This window comes from Lonchura striata, chromosome 13 (genome assembly GCF_046129695.1).
Source record: "Lonchura striata isolate bLonStr1 chromosome 13, bLonStr1.mat, whole genome shotgun sequence".
Lineage (NCBI taxonomy): Eukaryota > Metazoa > Chordata > Aves > Passeriformes > Estrildidae > Lonchura > Lonchura striata.
In genome coordinates this window covers 21,546,190-21,568,158 of record NC_134615.1, presented here as the reverse complement: position 1 = coordinate 21,568,158, position 21,969 = coordinate 21,546,190, and the positions used below count along the sequence as shown (strand labels likewise).

The 21,969-nt window shown below is 61.6% G+C and overlaps 1 protein-coding gene across 1 annotated transcript in view; it reads left to right on the top strand.

The window, feature by feature from the left end:
* The window catches only part of GSE1 (Gse1 coiled-coil protein), a 104,460-nt gene that overhangs the window by 66,549 nt on the left and 15,942 nt on the right, over positions 1-21,969 (top strand). Inside the window, exon 3 of the mRNA XM_077786386.1 lies at positions 20,694-20,912. Coding sequence (XP_077642512.1) covers positions 20,694-20,912 — 219 coding nt within the window. The remainder of the gene's footprint in view (positions 1-20,693; positions 20,913-21,969) is intronic.

Below are 21,969 nucleotides of genomic sequence, written 5' to 3'. Positions count from 1 at the left end.
GGCTCGTCCCCTTGAGTCACGCCGGCAGCTGGGAGGTCATGGCAGGCGCCGGTGAGGAATTGTCCTGCAGGGCCAGCCTGGGCTGGCGCAAGCTCCGCGTCACCCCACGCCCTGCCCGGGGTGCCAGCGTCCCTGGGCACCGGGCAGGACCTGGGGGGGGCCCTGTCCCCCTGGCAGGGCTTGCATCAGAGCACGAACAGAGGGTTGCACAAGTGTATTCTGTCTCAACCTGCCCCTGGCCGGTGCTTGGGGAGGGCTGTGGGGGGCCGTGGGTGGGAAGCGGGGGGCCAGGGGGGTTGTTTACAGCCACGGAGCTTGTTTCCTTCCACCTGCCTCGGGGGAAGCAGTTAGCGATTTGTTAGTCAAACCAGACGAGCCTTCCTGGAGCAGCTTCCTGCCAGGCTCAGCGCAGCCCAGCTGCCCTGCTGGTGTGGTCCCCGTGTCCCCTCGCCCTGCCGTGCCCCCCGCCGCAGCCAGCGCCCCACGGGAGGCGCGTGGGTGGGATGTGCTGAGGCTCGGCAGCCTCCAGGCATCGCCACTTGGTGCGAGCACCCCCGGAGCAGCCTGCGTGGGAGCTTGCTTGGAAAAGCAGGGTGCTGCTTGCTCCAGGGCCTCTCCCCAGATACCCCTGGGGAGGCTGCGCTGGCCATGGCAGAGTTATGGTGGGTTGGCAGGGTGGTGAGGCGGAGGGGTGCTCTCCGGGGAGATGTTTGGGTGCTGCGTGATGCACTGAGCACCACTGTGACAAGGACCACGCGTGCCGAGGCCCATGCCCTGACCCCCCCGTGCATCATCCACCACGAGCCACGCGTCGTGCATCGTGTCCCGTGCACCGAGCACCGCGCACTGCAAATGCTGCAGGGAACGTGTGCCGAGCACCGCACGCCAGCCCCCAGGTATCCTGCACACCTGGACGATGCGCCAGGCTCCCTGCACCGAGCACTCCGTGCATCGGGCCAGCCCCAGGAGCCCCACGCGTGTGCCGCGCACGGCGCGTCCCGCACGCGGCATCCCGCGCACATCCAGCGCCGCTGCCCCGGCCCTGCGGGACCCAGGCCCACGCAGGAAGCTGGAAGCGCCAGCCCGCGCCCCCTCGCTCACCGAGTGGCGCCGGGGTGATAAATAAGGAAGTTAACACCCAACCCGGGTTGCTAATTAGCGTTTAACCTGTACTAGCAGTTAACTACAAAAGGCAGTCATTTGTTCCGGGGAGCTGGTAGCGTAGAAAGAACGAAACATGGCCAATTTTGTTCAGGATGAATTAAGACTTGCAAATGTAAAATGAGTTCATCTATTTAATTAAGTAGCGGCAATATGGATGTTAAATTAAGTTAATGGCAGGCATGCCAAAACAAGGTTATACAAATCTTGTCCTGGCGGGGTGGGTTCCGGATCCGGCCCTTGGATGTGGGGGGCGGGTGGGGCTTGGGGTGGGCTGGTGGCCCTGGGGACACCCTGCTGGCCTCCTCAGGGATACAGGGAGAGGGAGATGGAGGTAGAGGGATGAAAAAACAAGGCAGGAGGAAAGGCAAAGCGCGTCTCACCCAGCGCCGCAATCTTATCAGGGCTGAACTTTACTCTCCCGCTAAAGATATAGGATACTTTAGGGACATCGGAAAGAAATAATAACCCTCTGATTTGTAGCTCTTGGGCTCTGGCAACCGAGGGGGAAGGAAGACTGTCTTCTGCCATTACCATTTTTTGTATGAACTATTCCCCAAAGAAATCAAACCCTTGTACAAGCCCTCCCGTGCGGCAGCCCCTGCTCCGGCGCTGACCCGAGCCGTACGGATTATCACCGCGCATCGCAGCCGGAGACAGGAACATTCATTAAAATTTGAAACACAAATGGAAAATTGCTACTTGAAGCCTCCTTGCCGGAGAGCCAGCCGCTTGATCAGAGACCTCATTAATGTATCTAATGTGTAAGGAACAATTAGACTTTTCAAAGACATCCTTTTCCCAGCCAGGGGAAAAAAAAACAGAACGCCAGAAAGCAGCTTGAAGCACCCCCCCAGTCCAAAGCAACCCCAAATCTGCCCCAAGGGATCGGGGTGCACAACCCCACAGGGAGCCTACGAGCCGCCGGAGAGTCTCGGCTCCATCCCGGCACCCGAAATGCCCATTTCTCCTTTAGTGAGATGGGGAGGAAAGTGGGCTGATTAAAAAGCTGATTTCTTTTCCCAGCGACCGGCGGGGTTTTGCCATCCTCCCGTAATTAGCCGGTTACACGGCCGTATGTTTTATTTATGAGCCGAGGGCGGAGGGAAGGGGAAGCAGCGGAGGAACGACCGTGCCCTATATATCTGCAAATAAAACACTTCATTTCCCTCCTGGGGAATGTCACCTCGAGAAACCATCGCTTTCCTGCTCACTGCCCCGTCCAAATCGCAGGCTGTAAATGGCTTTGTGGGCCTGGCTGGCGCTCAGATGGGTTTAAAATATGGATTTATGTCTTTATTCTGCATAGTCAAAGGTCAACAAGAGCAGGAAATCATCGCTGAGCTGCTTATTTACGATGGGAGGTGACTGCTCGCTCCTCTTGATCCTGTGTCCCCCACTGCTGGATGGTGCCGGGCTGCAGGGAATGTGGTGGAGCCTGTGCCTCAGTTTCCCTAGAGCAGGCATCCCTCGGGTTTGAGCATCCCCGTGCTGGATATACCCAGCATGGCCACATCCCATTCCATGGGGAGACCTGTGGGGAGGCCGAGCATGCCCAGGGAGGGGTGGCCTGGTGTCAATCCCCAGGGAGCGGTGTCCAGGTGGCCATCCCCAGGGAGGTGTCCCATCCCCAGAGATGCCTGTTCCCAGGGAAGGATGTCCCAGTGCCTGTTCCCAGGGAGGGATGTCCCGGTGGCCATCCCCAGGGAGGTGTCCCGTCCCCGGGGATGCCCGTTCCCGGGGAGGGATATCCTGGTGCCCTTTCCCAGGGAGGGATGTCCCAGTGGCCGTGTGGGGATGCCCGTTCCCGGGAGGGATGTCCCGGTACCCGTTCCCGGGGAGGAATATTCCGGTACCCGTTCCCAGGGAGGGACATCCCATCCCCAGGGATGCCCGATCCCAGGAAGGGATGTCCCAGTGCCCGATCCCAAGGAGGGATGTCCCAGTGCCCGTTCCAGGAAGGGATGTCCCGGTGCCCGATCCCAAGGAGGGATGTCCCGGTGCCCGTTCAGGAAGGGATGCCCCGGTGCCCGATCCCAGGGAGGGATGTCCCGGTGCCCGTTCAGGAAGGGATGTCCCGGTGCCCGATCCCAGGGAGGGATGTCCCGGTGCCCGTTCAGGAAGGGATGCCCCGGTGCCCGATCCCAAGGAGGGATGTCCCGGTGCCCGATCCCAGGGAGGGATGTCCCGGTGCCCGATCCCAAGGAGGGATGTCCCAGTGCCCGATCCCAGGGAGGGATGTCCCAGTGCCCGATCCCAGGGAGGGATGTCCCGTTGCCCGTTCAGGAAGGGATGTCCCGGTGCCCGATCCCAGGAAGGGATGTCCCGGTGCCCGTTCCAGGGAGGGATGTCCCGGTGCCCGATCCCAAGGAGGGATGTCCCGGTGGCCGTGCGGGATGCCCGTGCGGCGTGGCCCGGCCGTGGTGGCAGCGTGGGCAGGGCTGGCCCCGCAAGCTGCGCTCTCATGCTTTGCTAATCCCGCCTGGCACCTGCCCCAGCTCCCGGCGGCTCCGCGCGAGCAAAGGAACCAATTAATCCTGCCGGCGCTCGGGGAAGTGGGTCAGGCTCGTCAGGCTCTCCCGCTAACGAGGGGCGAGGCACGGCGTGGCCCAGCCGGCTGCTGGGTGGCCGGGCGGGTGTCTCGGCCGCTGCCCGGCGTCCCGCGGGGTGGTAAGTGGGTAAACTGAGGCAGGGTGGTCGCTCCGCAGAGCGGGGACGGCCCAAGAGGGTGGCGGATAATTCGGTTGGGCCGATGTCGCAAAGGGTCGGGGTTTCCCAACGGGGCTGTCCCGGCCGCTGTGCCTCGGTTTCCCCACGCCGGCCAAGCAACGGGTGCTCCTGGTTTGGGGTGTTGGGGTTTTGGGAGGCAGGGCGGGGAGCGCAGGCAGGGCGGGCAGGGCGCCCCTTTGAAGTGGAGCCCAACTTCCAGGAGTGAAGCAATTCTCGTTTGCATAATGAATAAAAGCAGCGGAGGGGAGGGGGGTGAAACCCCAAAACCGGAGCTGGCAGGCAGGTCTGCCCTCCCTCCCCTCCCTCCCCTCCCTGCCTGCCCGCTCCCCCAGCCGCCTGTAATTACAGGTTTATTGCCTGCACAGCTATTGTGTAATGACATGTTTGCAAATTAATTTTTACGGCTCCTGCCGTGGGGTGGGGGGAGCAGGGGAGGGGTCCCCCGGTGCTTGCCTGAACCCAGCAGATCCAACCCCTCTGCAAACGGGGTGGGAATTGGGTGACGCGGTGACTCCAAAGCTTTTTCCCAACCTGGGCTGGGGGGTCCCCATTGCACCCACACAAGGGGGGGAAATGGGATTGGGGAACCCCCAGGTGTGTGACCCCATCAGTGGCATTATAGAGTGCACCAGTGAGGTTTGGGGGGATGTTTGGCCGGGGTGGAGCAGCACCCATGGGTGGGAGCAGCAGCTCCCAGCGCCCCACAGAGCGCGGGGACACAGGGATATGTGAGCAACGATGACTCAGGGGACGGGCCAGAAATACTCTCAGCGCCGATCTTGACAGATGTAGGTTAGGAAGGAAGAGAAGACATAATAATAATCCCCCGACCTGGAATCGGGAAGGAAATATTTAACGGGGGAGGGGGGGAGGAGGAGGAGGGTGCAGGTTTGCACAGGCTCCGTCTCTGCCGAGTGGGATTTTGGGGAGCGCGGCCGGCAGGGTGGGAGTGCAGGGATACCTGTGTGTGTGCACACATGCAAGTGTGCACAGGTGTGCACACACGCAGCCAGAGGACCTCTCACAAACCCCCTCCAACCATCCATGCCCAGCCACGGGGCTGGATAGGTTTGGGGTAACCCTGCGACCCCCGTTGTGCCCACGCTCTGGTGGAGTTAGGGCAGGCAGTGGGCACCTGGGAAGGGCTGGCTGGATTTGGGGATGCCCTGTGACCCCTGTGCCACCCACATCCCCACACCCAGTGCCGGCAGCGGCCTCTTGGGAATGGCTGGGCGGATTTGGGGTGACACCGTGACCCCCGTAACCCCTCTGTCCCCACGCTCTGGAGCGTGGGCCACCTGGGAATGGATGGATGGCTTCGGGGTGACACTGTGACCTCCGTGCCCCCTGTCCCTGCAGGCAGCGGGCGCCTGGGAATGGCCCCTGTATCTTTAAAGCTGTTGGAAGGGCTGGTCATTATCATACAGGATGTGGCTTCTCTTGCAGGGGCGAGATATCACACGTCGCCCTCGTGAACTTTGGTGTTAAAACCAGTTTGGGAAGAGAAGGACGGAGCTGGGCGGGGGCGCGCTGGGAGCGGGGTTGATTTTTTTGGGGGGGGTCAGAGGCGCATGTAGCGCACGGGGCGCGCTCCCGCTGGAAGCGCGCTCCCGCTGGAAGCGCGCCCGGGCGTGCCTGGAGCCAGCGACTCTCCCCCACCACCCCTCCCCAGCCCTTCCCCTCCTTCCTCCACCCCGCCTCGGCTGATCGTTTGCTTAAAGCAAATTAAGCCGGGCCCTCGTTACTATGGTGCAGCCAGGATCTCCAGCCTCCCTCGCGCTCCCGTAATAGCATTTATTAGCCCTATTTGCCTGCAAGCATGTCTTCCCGGATCTGCTAATGCAGCAGCGGAGAGGGGATGGGGGAGATCCTATCGGGCGGCTCATTACAGCCCCCGACGCCCAGCGAGGCCGGCAAGGAGGGATTTAGGGGCTCAGGAGGGGATTTTGGGGGGGCCAGCAGGGGCTCGACCCCCGCGCCGGGGTTGGGGCAGGCGGCTTTGCTCGCCTGCCTTTTGTGAAGCAGCAGGCAGCTCCCGGCGGGCAGGAAAGTTGGGTTATTTATTGTTTTATATCCTAATTTTCCCTCCTGAAGCGACCGTGGGGGGGGGGGGGGGGGAAACCTGCGTTCCTGTTTTTATTTTACATATTCCTCTTCCCCCCCACACACCCCACCCCCTCCGCCCGCCGCACCGGCAGCTGTTTGAAAACAGAAAAAGGCAAGAAAGAAAAAATTTAAAATTATTCCGTCTGTAGGCGAGGAGGAGGAGCGGGGTGGGGGCGAGGGAGGCTGCTCCCCGGGGTGCCCCGGGGGTTCACCCACCCCCCGAAACCACCGGGGCCAAAGGCTGGAGCCCGGGGGACGCGGGCGGAGGGTGCTGGGGGGCGAGCAGCTGCCGGCCGCCCTCCTGCCCCGCTCCCCGTCATTAGGGGAGACAAATCTGCTGTCAGGGAGCCAGATTTCCAATTTACCGATAATGATTCTTGCATGAAAATTGATCGAGGGGGGCAAGTCTGCCGCCTCTCGCCCGCCCGCCGTGGCGCAGCCCGCGGAGACGGGGCTCTCCGGACGGACGGACGGACGGACGGACACCGGCTCGCAACCCCCGCGTGGGTCACCCACCCCACGCCTCCATCCCCCTCCTCCCCACTGCACTGCGCTGCTCAGGGGGTGCGTTCCCCGCCGCCCGCCGAGGGTCCCACCGCCTCTTCATCCTCCTCCTCCTCCTCCTCCCCCTCGTCGCCGGCTTTTTGTGTGCCTGCGGTTGGCAGCTGGGGGCTCAGCGGCAGGAAAACCCCCGCGAAGGCGTCACGCGTGGCAGCCAGGCTCCTGCCCTGGCCCCGCCGGTGACAGCCGCCACCGCCACCCTCCGCCGGCGCCCTGGGCTCGCTGCTATTTCAATTTTTATTTTTCCTCCTCCCCCCACGCACTTGATTCCCCCCGCTCCTCCTCCTCCTCCTCCTCCTCCTCCTCCTTCTCCTCCTCCCCGCTCCACCGTATTTTTTCGCCTCTGGTTTATTTTTCCAACCCCCTCCGTGTGGCTTGGTGCTAATTTTTGGGTTTTTTTCTTTTTTTCTTTTTTTTTTTTTCCCTTTTTTTATTTGCTTGCTTCCTGACACATCCTCCTCACGTTGGCTCTTTTATTTTTATTTTTAATTTTTTTTTTCCTTCCTGGCTGCAATGGAACTGTAACATAAATCATGTTTGGGTTGAAACCACCTCTCTATTACTTACCAGGTAAGGCACCGAGCGATGCTGCCGCCAGCCCTCTGCACTCCCTGTCCCCCCACTCCGGGGTCTCCCCCGGGGTCCCCCCAACCCGGGGACTCCCCTTTGTCCGCCCCAGCCTGCGGCAGCCAAGGGCGATTTGGGGGTGAACTTACTTTCTTCCAGCACCTTCTAAGAGGTTTTGGGGTCGGGGGAAGCGAGGAGAGGGGGGAGCAGAGAGCCCTGGCACGGCACTGCAGTGTTTTGGGGTGCTTGGATCCCCCTCTCTTCTCCTGCTGCCACTCCCTCGCCCTGGGGGTTTCTCCCTCTCCCCTGGGGGCGTTCTGGCTGAGCTGGGATGAGGAGAAATGCGGGATGTGCTGTGTTTTGGGGTGCCAGCCTCGTCACTGCGAGGGCACAGGGATTTGGGGCACCAAAGTTTGCTGTGCCACCCCAGCCGGCAGCTCCGGCCCCTTCGGCTGCCGGCGAGGGAGGAGGATCCCCCCGCGAGGGTTTGGGGAGCATCAGTGGGGTTTGGGTGCGAGCTCGGGTGTGCTCAGGGTGAGAGTTTTGAGGGGGCTTTGGGGTGCTTAAGGGTGGGAGCTGGCGGTGCTCTGGGTGCGTATTTGGGGTGCGCACCGGGGGTTCACGCGTGGCACACTCGGGCTGTGAGCCCAGGCTGTGATCTCGGGGTTCACGCCGGGGGTTGGCACTGGGGGTGCAGCTCCAGGTGGAGCCTCGGGCTGGGAGCCCCGGTTGTGAACTCGAGGCGCTATCGGGGTGCCCGCTCAGGGCGCTCTCCCGGAGCTGGGGGGCAGTGGCAGGGCCCTCTGCGGGGCTCGGTGCCCACGCGTGGCCGTTCCCCCGCGGATGGTTGTTTGTTTCAGGAAATGGCTTTGACATGTGGCCGTTCTTACCGGAGCTCTCCCCGCACGCCTGCGCCCGAAGGCGAGCCGGGCAGGGCGGCCGAGGGGCACCGGGGTGGAACTGGGGGTCCCCCCGCTCAGCGAGGAGTTGTGCTGTCACATCCTCCGCCAGCGCTGTGCCACGGTGGGGACGTGGGTGACCTGCTTTCCTGTGCCACCCTGCTCCGACCCTGGGCCCTCCTCCGTGCCGGCTGTGGGGGTCCCGCTCCCCGTGCTCCCCCCAAACACCATCGCCTGGCTTGCTCCTCGCTCTCCTCCGCTGCCTGCAGCAGCCCTGGGTGATTCCTGCCCGGCCTCGGAGCCCTCCCTTGCGGCGGGGAGCTTCTGAGGGCTGCAGGTGCAGGGAGACGGGTTTGGGGTTGGCTTTTTTCCCCCCTTAAAATTCCATATTTAGCACGCGCCGGTCGAGCCGGGGTTCCCGGCAGCAGCTCCTGTTGCATGAAACTTCTGGTTTTGCCCTTGTGGCTGATGCACTAATTCCTGCACCCTGGAAAACCCTGCTCCGGCCGGCTCCCCAGCCGCCTCGGAGGAGGGGGAATAATAAAATCGGCGGAGAAAAGCAAGACGGAGAGGAACATGGAAGTGTCAGGCTGCGGGGTTTAAAGCAATTAGTGGGAACGGTGCTGGAGGCGCTGGCACGCAGCGGGATCGCTGGCGGCAGCTGCCGGGCGTCGGGAGATGCCGGTGGGCCAGGTCGGGTGGGAGCAGATGGAGACACGGGGACCTTCCCCCGCCCCGGGCTGCCGGGGGTTTCGGCAGCGCGGGGCTGGTGGCGGTGACTCAGCGGCGCGAGTCCTGCCGGGGACTGTCACCGCCTCGGGGACTGCCTGCCCGTGGCCCGTGTCACACGCTGCTCCTCGGTGCCTTGTTCCCCGAGCTTGGCCGGCCCGGGATCCTGCCGGCTTCTCTGTGTCCCCTCTGGTCAGCAGTGCTGCTGTCCCCTCCTGTCGCTGATGCTCCTGTTCGCTGTGTCACTCTGGTTCCTCCCGTCTCCTGCATCCCTCTGGTCACTGATGCTTCTGTCCCTCTTGTCACCAATGCTGCTGTCCCCTTTTATCCCTCTGGTCGCCTCAGCAATGCTCCTGTCACCTCTGTCTCTCTGGTCACTGAGGCTTCTGTGCCCTTTTGTCCCTGTGGTCACCGAGGTTCTGTCCCCGTATGCCTCTGGCCCTGAGGCTGGATTTGTGCCACGGGGCTCAGCCGGCTGCCAGGGGACACCGGGCGCTGTGGGGACCTGCCACCAGGCATCGCTGAGAGCCAGGGCACGGCAAGGGACCCCGTTCCCTGCTGGTCCACATGGGAGCCACGCTCAGGCTCCTCTTCCCTGGGGTAACGTGGGTGCAGTTGTCCCCCTACAGCCGGTGTCCCTCGGGGACACCACCCTCCTTTGGGGACAGCAGCACTCCTCGGGGACACAGAGCATCCCCGGAGGGGCTGGCACAAGGGTGGCACCTGGATACACGCAGCTTTTTGGGGGCTCCCCCCTCCCTGTGAGTGTCCCCGAATGTGGCAAATCCCCCAGGTGCCGGCGGGGCCCTGGGGCTCCCCGGCGGGTGCCTGGCGTGCCGCGGAGGATGGCGCTGGGTGCCGGCAGCGGATGCTGCTGACTCAGGACCTTCCCAAATGGTTCCTATTTTTATGCCGGGGCCGGGAATATTTAGCCCCTGGATCAAAGCAGATGGAAGGAGCTGGGTGATGCCGCGTAAACACCCGCTCGGCGGGTGCCGCTGGCGCGGGCTGTGAGTCACCGGCGGCTCTCGGCAGCGCCGGGCGGGCACAGCCGCCCCCGGGCTGGGTTTGGGGGTACTCGGGGCTGAGCCCCGCTCCTGGCATCCCCCCAGCTGGATCTGGGGTTTGGGGATACCCTTCCTCATCTTCGCCCCGGGTGTGGGGTCGAGGGGTGCACGAGGAGGTGTTGGTGGGGTGCTGAGGGGGGCTGGGTGATGCCGGGGTGCTCCAAGCCGTGTTGGGGTGCCGGGAAGTCCTCCTGCCTTCCTCCTTAGCCCACCCCACCATCTTCCTCCTCCTCCTCCTCCTCTCGCCAGTCCTAAATTCGGTCGCCATGGCAACCATGTCAACCACTTTCCAGCTTCCCCGTGATGGTTTGAGGAGGGGAGGGGGGGAAGAGGGAAGCCAGGGGAAGGGGGGGACTGGGGGCATTGCTCGGAGCTCGGGGCGGGGGATGCTTCCCAGATGGTTTTTTCCTGCTGGATCTTGTCTGGCAAGTGAGGCCAGTGCCAGCCCAGTGCGTGCCAAGGGGTCAGGGGGTCCCGGCCTGGGGAGGGGGCTCCATCACAACCCCCCAGCTCTGAGTGGCTGGGTGGGCACCCCAAAAATCCAGTGCCTTTCTGCAGCCATCCTGCTCGTGCCATGACCCTGCAGGCGCACGGGATATCAGTAGCCACACAGCCGGGAGGGGGGTGAATTATTCCCAGACACCCCCTTTTTCCTTCCTTCCTCCTTTCCCACCCCCCTCCCCTCCGTAATCTCTTTATTCCCAGGCTAAACCCGGTTCCTGATGGTTTTACAGGCACATTTGCTGGGAGCTATATAGGACAGGCTGCAAAGCCAAGTGTCTGGGTGGGTGGGTGGGTAATGCCAGCGTTGGCATCACCCCACGGCGGGTGGGCACCCGGCTGCTCCCCAGGAACGGCTGTGCCAGCACGGAGCTGCCGGGGGAGAGGTGGAATCACCCCAGGGCGAATTTTCTGGCGATTTGGGGCACCCCTGCCACCACAGCCCCCCCAATCCCCGGGGGCGCAGCAGCGGGCACCGCTCACCTCCAAACCTCGCCGCCGCGCCGCGGGGTTTGAGGGGGAGCAGGTGCTGCCTTTCTCTCCGGCGTGTTCCCCCCTTTTCCCTCGCCTTGGCACCGGCTGCCGGCACCTGCCGGGATGCTCCTTGGCACGGCGGCGCGGCACGTGCGCGGGCACCGCCGGCGGCAGCCGTGGGGGGAGCGGGGCCAGCCCTGCCCCGAGCCTGGCAGCGGGAGCATCCCCTCCCTCTAATTTTATGACCGATTTTTAACTTTTATTTCCCAAACGCTGCGCTTAATTAAACCCAGGCGCTTCTTGCCGCCAGCCCGACGTGGGGGATTTATGACTCCAAACGTCGACCCCCGCTGAAAAAACCCCTCTGACAGATTCTTCTCCCGGATTCAAAGTGGGGGTGACACTCCAAACCCCCTCCTCTCATCCCTTGCAAGATGCTCTGAGGGGGAAAGACGGCTGTGCTTCAGCATCCCCAAGCTTCCTCCTTCCCCCCTTCTTTTAATAATAATGCTCTAAAGATGTTTGACATCTGTAACAAACAGCTGGCATCCTGTTATGGAAGAATGTCCTTTTATTTCAGAGCAGGTTGAACTGTCATTAATAGTATAATTAGGTGATTATCGGCGTACAGCAGAAAACTGCTTAATTGCACAGCCAGCTTTCCGAGGATCCCAGCTCCTTTATTGCTGGATTTGTTTTAGCCGCCTGAATATTTTCCCACTGTTTTGTTGGGTTCGGTTGTTGGTTGGTTTTGTTGGATTTTTTTTTTTTGTTTGTTTTTTTTTTTGGTTTTTTTTTGGGTTTTTTGCCACGTTGATGATTATTATTTTTTAATGCGTGTGACAGCTGGGGGAATGTGGCAGCACGGGGCTGGGGAGGGGGGGGACACACGCCAGCGCTGGCACTGTTCCTCATGTGTCCCCCCCCTCCTTCCAGGTCCCCAGGGGGTTTCATTTTAACCCCATGTGTGCTGAAGTTGGGCAGAAGGGGTTAGAGAGGTGGCGTTTTGCTGGGTGCAGCACCCACGGTTGGGAGCTGAGAGTTATTTGAGGGAATAAAGGAGATGTCTTTGTCGGGGAGCAGAGCCCTGGCACCTGCTTGGAGGGCACCCATCATCACCCTGGGCAGCCTTCACCCATCCCTCCCTGCTGGGATCCTCCTTTTGGAGCTCCGTATCAAACAAACCTGGTTCCCTGCGCTGCCACCGTGGTGTGGCTCCATCGCCATCCCCACCCTCATCCCTGTCCCCGGGATGTGTGGGTTTTGGGGGCAGAGCAGCTTTTTTTTGGCGCCCGCCAGACAATAGCGCTTTGTATCTCCCCCCGGTGCCGCCAAACACACACTTGTTAGCGCCGCAGCTTTGTGCTGTAAATTTCCATGGAGTAATTACGTCTTAATTTATGATAATCCCGGGTGAGCGGTGGAGGGGGGCAAGCGCCAGTCAAGTTTGGAAGTTGCCCACGGGTCCCCCGTGGCTCCTGCTGCCTGTGAACTCCACGGTTGCCCATGAACTTCTGCATCCATCGTGGTGGGGAGAGGAGCGTCCCTGAGCAGGGAACGGGGCTGTTCCTGGGGGTGACAGTGACTGAGCCCACCTGGCTTTGGGATTTGCTGTCATTTCTCAATGCTGGAGTGTCCCCAGCACTCTGTGTCCCATCCCAGTGGCCATCCAGGAGCTTGGGATCACCCCAGGGTCCTGCTGGGGTGAGTTTTCCCATGAACTTCGCATCCATCGTGGTGGGTGGGGAGAGGAGCATCCCTGAGCAGGGAACGGGGCTATTCCCAAGGGTGGCAGCGACTGAACCCGCCTGGCTTTGGGATTTGCTGTCATTTCTCAAGGTTGGAGTGTCCCCAGCACTCTGTGTCCCATCCCAGCGGCCATCCAGGAGCTCGGCATCACCCCGGGGTCCTGCTGGGGTGAGCGTCCCGTGCTGTGTGTGTGTCCCAGAGCTGGGTTCCCCAACAGGGAGGCAATTTCTGGCTTCCCCAAGCCCCTGGCACCGCTCCGGACCCTTCCCCCTTCCCGGCGCTGAATGGCTCATCCCGCTTTTGTCTGGAGGGCTTATTACCAGCAAAATAGAGCCTCTTTTCCCTCGGCCTTCCCAGCGGGCAAATTAGATGCTTTGGCAATTTGTGAGGAGGAGGATGGGGAGGGGAGGAAGGCTCTCATCACTACAATGCCAGGCAGGGCGCTGGCATCTCCGGCACTGGTGTGGGAAAGGGAGAGATGGGCTCTCGGTGTCACCTCCGAAGCCACCACGGTGGGAATCCCGTGGGATCTGGGGAGCTTCCCTCCTCAGGGAGGTTTGGGGGATGCATGCCTGGTGTCACTGAGCATTCCTGCAGAGCTGGGAGGTGCTGGCATCCTGCTGCCCTTGCCAGTGGGGCCTGTGGGCACGCTGTCCCCTGCTCCAGGGTGGGATTTATCCCTGGGGAGGGATAAGAGCCGAGGGCTCTGCCCGCTGCACCTGCAGCAGGGTCCCCGTTGGGAGGCAGCGTGCACCCACTGACATTTGCCAAGCGTAAAAATTCAATTAATTCCAGCAGGCAGATTAAATATAAGTGAATTTTAATAATTTGCTCGAAAGGCTGAGGATTACTGTAGGCGAAAAGGAAAGATGCTGCTCATGGGGGCACGGGCTGGCCTTCCCAGCACTGGCACATGGGATCACTGGTATTAATCACCCTAAATCCCAGCGTGGGAAGAGAGGAGGGGTCTGCTCCCCTTGCTGGGGTTTGGTTGATCTTCCTTGCCATGAGGAGCGTGCTGGATCTGTCCCACCAGTGCTGGCAGCGTGTCCCCATCCCCAGCAGAGTCTGCCTCTGGGGACATCTCTGCTCATTCAAACCTTCTTAGTTTTTTTGTGAGGCTCCATGAAAAGGGAAACACCCATCAAGGTGGCTCTGGTGACACTGGAGGTGCTCCCAGCCTTGGAGGAATCCAAGACCTCCGCAACACCTCATAGCCCAAAACGTGGGGCACCAACGGGGAGCAGGTGGCGCTGGTGTTGGGAAAATGAAAATCCACACAGCAAATTCTCTGTTTGCCAGGGATAATTTCTTATCCCAAGGTAAAACCTTCGCTCTGGCCCGTGCTGGGCCATCTGCACCACCAGAAACTGCTGGGGGATCCCGGGGGTGAAGAGGGGACCCCCATCCTGCCCGGACCCCTCCATCCTGCCCGGAGCCCCCGCTCTGCAGCGGGATTGATGGAGATTGCCTGTGACCTTTGCTAGGACACGAGGAATTACCATTAATACTCCTGTATTTCCGGACTTTGCGCCATCCATAAATCTCATATCAAGCCGGGCAGGCGGCGTAATCTGCCAGGCGCCGTTATTAATGCTCCTTATTAATACTCGTTATTAATGCCCGTTATTAGTACTCGTTATTAATACCTGTTATTAGTACCTGTTATTAATTGCCTGGCACAAGCTGCCCCGTGGATGGGGTAAGGGATGGGGGCTGTGGAACCCCTCTCAGGTTTTTGGGGTGCAGCAGGGGTGGATGCTGGGGGGTCCCTGGTGCCAGCAGAGTCACCCACCAGCAGGAGGGCACCCACCCCATTTTGGGGGCAGTTTTTGGCTGTGGCCTCGATGCTGCAGAGGGGGTGGCACGAGGCATCTGCTCACCTTGTCCTGGCACTTCCCAGCTGTGTCCTGCAGCCCCTTCCCATGGCTGAGTCCTGGACTCCCCCCCTGCCTGCAGCCCCCTGCCCCTCTCTGCACTCCCCCTGCCCTGCCCCTGCCCCTCCAGGACCTGCCCCATGCAAGATCCAGCCTGCGTGAAACTCTAATCTCCAATTTTATTCGCTCGGCTCCAGCCGATTTGCATAATCCACATAATCACCCCGGTTTTAATTGCCTACAACTCTGCAGAAAGATCATGTGGTTAAGTGGTAAATCATAATTAGATAAATAATTGGCTTGGCCGCAGCAAGCTGCTTTGTTATACCTGCCATCTGCTGGGCAAGGGATCCTGCGCCCAAAACAATGCGCTGCTGCTGCTGCTGCACGCCTGCGCCAGCCTGGGGACCTGGGGGCACGGCCGTGTGGGCATGGGAGGGCAGCCTGGGTGTGCCAGGCATTGCCCTCTCTCGGGCTGTGCCGTGGCTGGGAGCACCGTGCTCAGTTTTGGCAGCACCTCCTGGTGCCTGGCTCCGACCCAGGGGCGGCTCCGTGGAGTGCCCGGTGCCGCCGTGCAGTGCCCTGTGGCATCTGGGAATGCCCAGCAGCACGGTGGGATGCCCAGTGCAGCTGTGAAAGGCTCAGTGGCACTGGGGAGTGCCCGGTGGCACCATTTAATGCCACTGTGAGGTTCCTGGCAGGGCCATTAGGTGCCCAGCAGGGCAGTGCCCAGCTCTCTCTCCGACCATACCCGGAATCCCAGTGCAATTCCCAGATCTCCTCCAGGCAGTTCCCAGCATCCCAGTGTAATGCCCAGTCTCTCCCTGGCAATTCCCAGCATCCCAGAGCAATTCCCAAATCTCCTCCAGGCAATTCCCAGCATCCCAGTGCAATGCCCAGTCTCTCCCAGGCAATGCCTGGCAGCTCCAAGGAGTGCCCAGTGCCCCACAAAGGCACTGAGCCCCAGAAGACAGCAGAGTGGAGGGGTGAGGGCTGTACCCCACTTCCCCCAAAGCAGAGGGATACTCAGCACGCAGCTGGCACTTGGATCTGGGCATCAGGAGCCAAGAGGAGCTGCCAACCCAACCCTGAAGCTGCAGAGGGGAGTTCAGGGCCCAGCAGCACCCTTGGGGCACAGGGGCTTGATTTCCCAAGCTCCCAGCTTCAAAGCAGGGCAGAAACAGGGGAGAAAGTTGCTTTAAAGTAAATAATTCCCTGGCTCGATTTCCTGAGGGCTGAAAAGGCTCCCAGGGCTGCTTGGCTGGGCACGGGAAGGAAGGTGGGGAAGGGAGAGAAGCCACCCGGCACCGCTGCATCCCCTGCGCCGCGCCCTCCAAACGAGCTCTTATTACTTTGCTTGTTGTCGTTTGCCAGATCAATGGTCCATGGAGGAGTGATCGATGGAGGCCCAGCTGGATGATAGTGCCGGGTGCTCGGTGCCGTGCCAGGCTCCACAGGAGCCCCAAATCCCAGCCAAGGTGCTCCTCACCACGGGCAACCCATCCAGGCCCCGCCGAGGGGATGGGGGGTGTTCCCAGGATGGGCCCTGGGTTCTGCCATGAGCGCCCTAAAATTGGACAGAGGCTGCGCCTGCATCTCTTGGGGACACCAAGCCCGGCCACCTCCCCTGGTTTCAGCTGTGTGTGCTGGGAAGTGGGGAGATGGGGCAGGAGCACAGGCTGGGATCGATCAATTAATTAATTAATGGAGCGTGTTGGAGGTGTGGAGCTGCTCTAATGAGGGGTGGAAAGCGTGCGGCGGCTCCGCAGGGCATCGCCGGGAGAGGAGCTGGTCACCTCTGCCTGTGCCCTGCCCCAGGGGTGGCAGGGTGTGTGGCAGGGTGTGTGGCAGGGTGTGTGGCAGGGTGTGTGACAGGGTGACGACAGGCACGGCTGGCCCTGGCCCCCTGCCCTCCGTGCTGGGGCTCTGCCCGCTGCAGTTCAGGCAGAGGGAAGGGGGGGCTGGCGATGCGAGGCCATTAGCATTGAAAATCCATGCGGAGCAGCTGTTCCTGCTCGGAGCGTGCAGCTGGATGCGGCTCCGGAGCGGGAGGCGCTGAGAGAAGGGGGGGAAAGGCTGAGGGGGACCCTCATCACCCCAAATCCCTTTGGGGGGGACCATCAGCGGGGAGCGTGCTGGAGCTTTCCAGAGGGCTCGGCCAAGTGGGCTCCGTCCCAGCTGCGGTGCTGCGGGGTGGGTGCGGATCCATCCCGGGGGAGGAGGAGGAGGAGGATGAAGGATGCTCGTCTCTCCCCGCTCCCTCGGCTTCCCGCCGCACTGGGTTTTTTTCCGCTCCATTTGCCAGGGGCTGGAGCTGCTGCCTGATCGTATTTGGTAATAAATTATTAGTTCCAGCACTTGGGAGCCCGGCAGCTCAAAATAGCTGCTGTGAGAGCAGGCGGCTGGTGCAGGTCGAGTTCAATGGCAATCTGCTCCCAAGGGCACTCCGCGCTCATTAGAGGCCTTTCAAGGTGCTGGGAAGGGGGCAACCAGGAGCCAAGGTGCTGAACCTGCCCACTTCCCCTTTCCCGACAGCGGTACCCCGTGCCCAGGGATTTCAGGGTGCTGGGAGCCCGTTCCTGCCCCTCGCTGCCCGCTCCTGCCTGCCCGCAGCGGCTGCCAAGGGGTTTTATTTGTCTCCAGCCCCACCAGGCAGCCAGACTGGTTCTGCTCTCGCTGCCGGAGGAGGCTCCCGCTGCCAAAAAACCCGCCAGCATCATCAGGAGCAGATGGAGAGAACATGGCACGCTCCCAGCTCCCGGCTCCCAGCCCTGAGCCGGGGATGTGGGGGCTCGGGGAGGGCTCCAGGAGCCGGGGATTGCGGGCTCCTGTGCCACCGCAGATGCCACCAGCCCCGTGTGGCACTGCGGGAAGGGCGAGGGGAGCGTGGCAGTGACCCCGCCATCATCCCTGCGCCTCCTCCTCCTCCTCCTCCTGCTGCTGCTGCTGCTCCCACGGGCAGGCAGCCAGCGGGCACCGGGAATGCCAGACACTCCCTGTACTGCTGTGCCCGGGCACATGCTGTGGGAGGGACGGGGACAGGGTGACACATCGCCTGCTCCCTGCTCCCCAGCCTCCCCATTGTGGCCTCAACGGGGGACCCAGGTGTCCTGAGGCCCCCCACAGCCCCCCTGCCTTGGTGTGGGGGGTGTTTCAGGCCTCAGTTTCCCAGGGAGGGGTACATGGGAGTGCCAGCCCTGTACCCACACAGGGCTGGGGACACTGGAGGGACAGCATGTCCCGTTTTTGGGGTTCATCTCCCCGCCCTGGTGAGGCAACCGCTGCCATGACCCCGGGCTGCTCCAGGCACCAAACTTGACCTGTTTTTCCGCACGGATCTGCCTGCTGGGAGGGGCAGAGCTGGGGGGGCCCCACCTCACCGTGGGGCGTCACGGCGTCCCCAGCCACCCGCAGGGGTGAGTGGCACCCACGCCGTGCCGGCGAGGGGATGCCGGAGGGATGGGGGGGTGGGAGAACACGGCGTGGCAGCTCCACATCCCATCCCATCCCATCCCATCCCATCCCATCCCATCCCATCCCATCCCATCCCATCCCATCCCATCCCATCCCATCCCATCCCATCCCATCCCATCCCATCCCCTGTGCGGATGCTCCCGCCCAGCCAGCTCTCCGTGCCTCAGTTTCCCCAGCTGGCAGCTGTCCCGCAGAGCAGCGCAGGGACGCCCGGACAGACGGACGCCGGCGCCGGCGGGGCACGGCGGGTGAGCAGCGGAGGCGCCGATTTTATCACCGGGAGGGAGCGGCAGAACTGGTTTGGGGCAGCGGCACAGCTCAGCCCCGGGGGCAGGCGAGCTCCCCGCACGCTGCCCCGGCCACTCACCCGGTCCCGGCTGCCCGGTGCTGGCCTGGCAAATCCCGCTGGCATCAGGAGCTGCCCGGGAGGCGTTGGGGGCCGCGGGGATCAGCTGAGCATCACACGGGGGATGCCCTGCCCGTGTGTGTGTGTGCCAGCTTGCTGATCCCTGCTGATGGTTGGAGAAACGTCTGGAGAAAGGCCTGGTTGGGGCTGGCAGTGGGGGTTATGTTGGGGTTAATAGGTGGGGAGGAACTGGGGGGCACTGGGAAGTGTTTGGGGCTGTGCTTGGAGGCTGTGGGGCAGTGCTGGGAGGATGCTGGGCTTTGCCAAGGGGATGCCAGGCAGCGCCCTGGGGATGTGGGGCAGTGCCTGGGGATGCAGGATTGTGCCAAGGGGATGCAGGATTGTGCCAAGGGGGTGCAGGATTGTGCCTGGTGGATGTGGGGCAGCACCTGGGGTTGCAGGATTGTGCCAAGGGGATGCAGGATTGTGCCTGGTGGATGTGGGGCAGTGCCTGGGGGATGCGGGGCTGTGCCAAGGGGATGCCAGGCAGCGTCTGGGGATGCAGGATTGTGCCTGGTGGATGTGGGGCAGTGCTGGGAGGATGCAGGGTTGTGCCAAGGGGATGCCAGGCAGCACCTAGGGATGCGCCAAGGGGATGCAGGATTGTGCGTGGTGGATGTGGGGCAGCGCCTGGGGGATGCAGGGCTGTGCCAAGGGGATGCCAGGCAGTGTCCAGGGAATGTGGGGCAGTGCCTGGGGGATGTGGGGCAGTGCTCAGGAGCTGCAGGCTGTGCCTGGAGCGCCGTGTCCCCTTTGGATGGTGCGTGGGCGCCTGGTGCTGCCGGCACATCCCGGTGCACCGAGCCCTCACCCGGGGCTGGAGCAAAGCCCGGGGGTGCCAGCAGAGCCCGGGGGTGCCAGCAGAGCCCAGGGGTGCCAGCAGAGCCCGGGGGTGCCGGGGCCAGGCTGGCGTGGCTGGCTTGGCTTCCCAGCTGTTCTGGTAATGAATTTACATGAGCCGAGCGTGTCGACAAGGCGGCAGTCAATGGCTGAGAGCACCGGAGTTAATAAATGCTTGTATAATGAGGGCAGAGGGGAGCGCGCCGCCGCCTCTCCTGGGGCCGGGGGGCAAAGATTAATCAACGCCGAGTGCCCCCCGTGCCCCCCCGGCTCCTCCCTGGCCAGCCGCTGCCAGGGGATGCTCGGGGGATGCTCCATCCACCCTCTGCAGTGGATGCTCCAGGTGTTCAATGCCTCCAGCTGCCTCCAGGCCTGCTGGGAGTTGGGGGCTGCCCCAAAATCCCCCCCCAGTCCTCCTGCCCACCTGGGAGCCGGGCTAATTTTAGGCTGGTGTTAATGAAGCTGCTGGGTGAAGTCTATTTTAAGGGCCCTGACATCAGCAGTTGCTGTTTTTGGGAGGTGGAGAGCCCTGGAGCAATTGGTGTGACAGCTGGGGGGGATCGGGGAGGGCTGCACCCTCCTGCTCAGCACCTGAGCCTCGATTTTGGGGTCACTGTGCCCTTTAGGACCTCGGTACTTCGCGGTGCTGTGGTGGGGATTTGGGGCGTGAGGGTTTCAAGGGGCAGTGTGGGGAGCTGGGGGTGGGTGCTGGGGATCCAGGGATGCAGTATTGGGGTTTTGGGGGTGCAATGGTGGGGATTTAAGGGTGCAGTTCTGGGGATCCAGGGATGTGTTATTGGGGATTTGAGGGTGCATTGCTGAAGATCCTGGGATGAAATATTGTTAATCCAGGGATGCAGCAGTGGGAATTTGGGGGGTGCAGAGGTGGGAATTTAAGGGTGCAATTCTGGGGATCCAGGGATGTGTTATTGGTGATTTGAGGGTGCAGTACTGAAGATCCTGGCATGAAATATTTACTCCAGGGATGCAGCAGTGGGAATTTGGGGGGTGCGGAGGTGGGGATTTAAGGGTGCAGTTCTGAGGATCTGTTATTGGTGATTTGAGCGTGCAGTACTGAACATCCAGGGATGAAATATTGTTTATCCAGGGATGCAGCAGTGGGGGGCAGCGCCGGGAATCCAGGGATGCAATATTGCAGATTTAGGGGTACAGTAGTGGGGATTTGAGTGTGCAGTGGCTGGATTTGGGGTGCAATAGTGGCAATAAGGGGTGCAGCAGTGGTGCTTTGGGTTTTGGCAGCACCACACGAGTCAGGGGGACTGCGCCTCTCCCCACCACCTCCATCAGGATGCTGAAGCCCCCCAAAACTCCCTGTGCATTCCTGCAGAGCTCTGCTGAGCCCTCCTGCTCCATTCTCCTGGGCTTCAGTGGCAATGTGGAGTGCTGGGACGCACTCCCCCCCCATTCCCTGAACTCGGGGTGCATTTTGGGGTGGCGTGGTGAACGAGAGGAAAGGAGCTGGCGGTCCCACTCCTGGGGGAGACTGAGGATCCTGTCTCCACGTGTCTAACCCGCTCTCTCTGGCCGGCAGGCATGAGCCATGAGCCGAAGTCGCCGTCCCTAGGAATGCTCTCCACGGCCACCCGCACCACCGCCACCGTCAGCCCCCTGACCCCGTCGCCCCTGAACGGCTCCATCGTCCCCAATGGCAGCCCCGCCGCCAGCAGCACTTTGTCCGTCCAGGCAGCACCTTCCTCCAGCTTCGCCGCCGCCCTCCGCAAGCTCGCCAAGCAAGCCGAGGAGCCCAGAGGTGGGGACGGGGACGGGGACGGGGCGGTGACAAACCCTGGTGCCTTTCCCAGGAGCTGCAGCCGGTGTTTTCCTGCCATTTCCCCAACTAATGCATTTTCACAGAATCACAGAATAATGAGGTTGGAGGAGACCTCTAAGACCATCAAGTCCAACCTACACCCTAACACCTCAAGCAGACTATAGCACCGAGTGCCAAGTCCAGTCTTTTTTTAAACATATCCAGAGATGGTGATTCCACCACCTCTCTAGGACGACAATTCCAGTATTTTATTATTCTTTCAGTGAAAAATTTTTTCCCTAATATCCAGCCTAAACCTTCCCTGACGTAGCTGGGGCTGTGTCCTCTTGTTCTGCCAGTGGCTGCCTGGTGGAAGAGACCAACCTGCTGGTGTCCCGAGGGGGCAGTTTGGGAATTCAATTTGGGAATTCAGTTCATCTGGAGTAATCCGAGTGCCGCATTGCTCACTGTACCCTGGGAGAGCACGGCACGGCAGGGACCAGCCCTGCTCCCTCCCACCACGCTGCTTTTTCCAGAGGTTCCCCAAATTTTCTACTTCCCAGGCCAAATTTCCCAACTGAGCAGCCCCAAGGGGTGCCCAGCCCTTGTTGCCCACATCCCTCCTGTCTGTTTGGATGTGGGGTGTGAGCTGCTTCTAGAGCACCCTGAGGTCCCCCCTGCCACAGGGATTTGCCAGGGCTTCCACGCCCAAATGAGAAGGCAGCCAGTCCCCAGGCTGGGATGTGTTTCAAGAGACTTCTGGTGTCTTTAATTTGGGATGAAATAGTCTTTATATCCCTGCTGTTTGCATCAGTGGGTGCTCCCCTTGGATCATTGCCTGTGGCCTGGGCACTTAGATCCCTGCAAAAGACACCCAACCCCTTTGCAAGATGTTTTCTGCAAAGTCTTTTTGGAAGACATTTTTTAAAAGGCCTCTTTGGCACAATCCTTTTCCCCTACCCCCTTTTGGAAAATCCCTTTTGCAAGCACCACCTACAAGACCCTCCTTGCAGCCCAAAAATCTCTGGCACAGCCATGACCTGAAGCATCAGCTGCT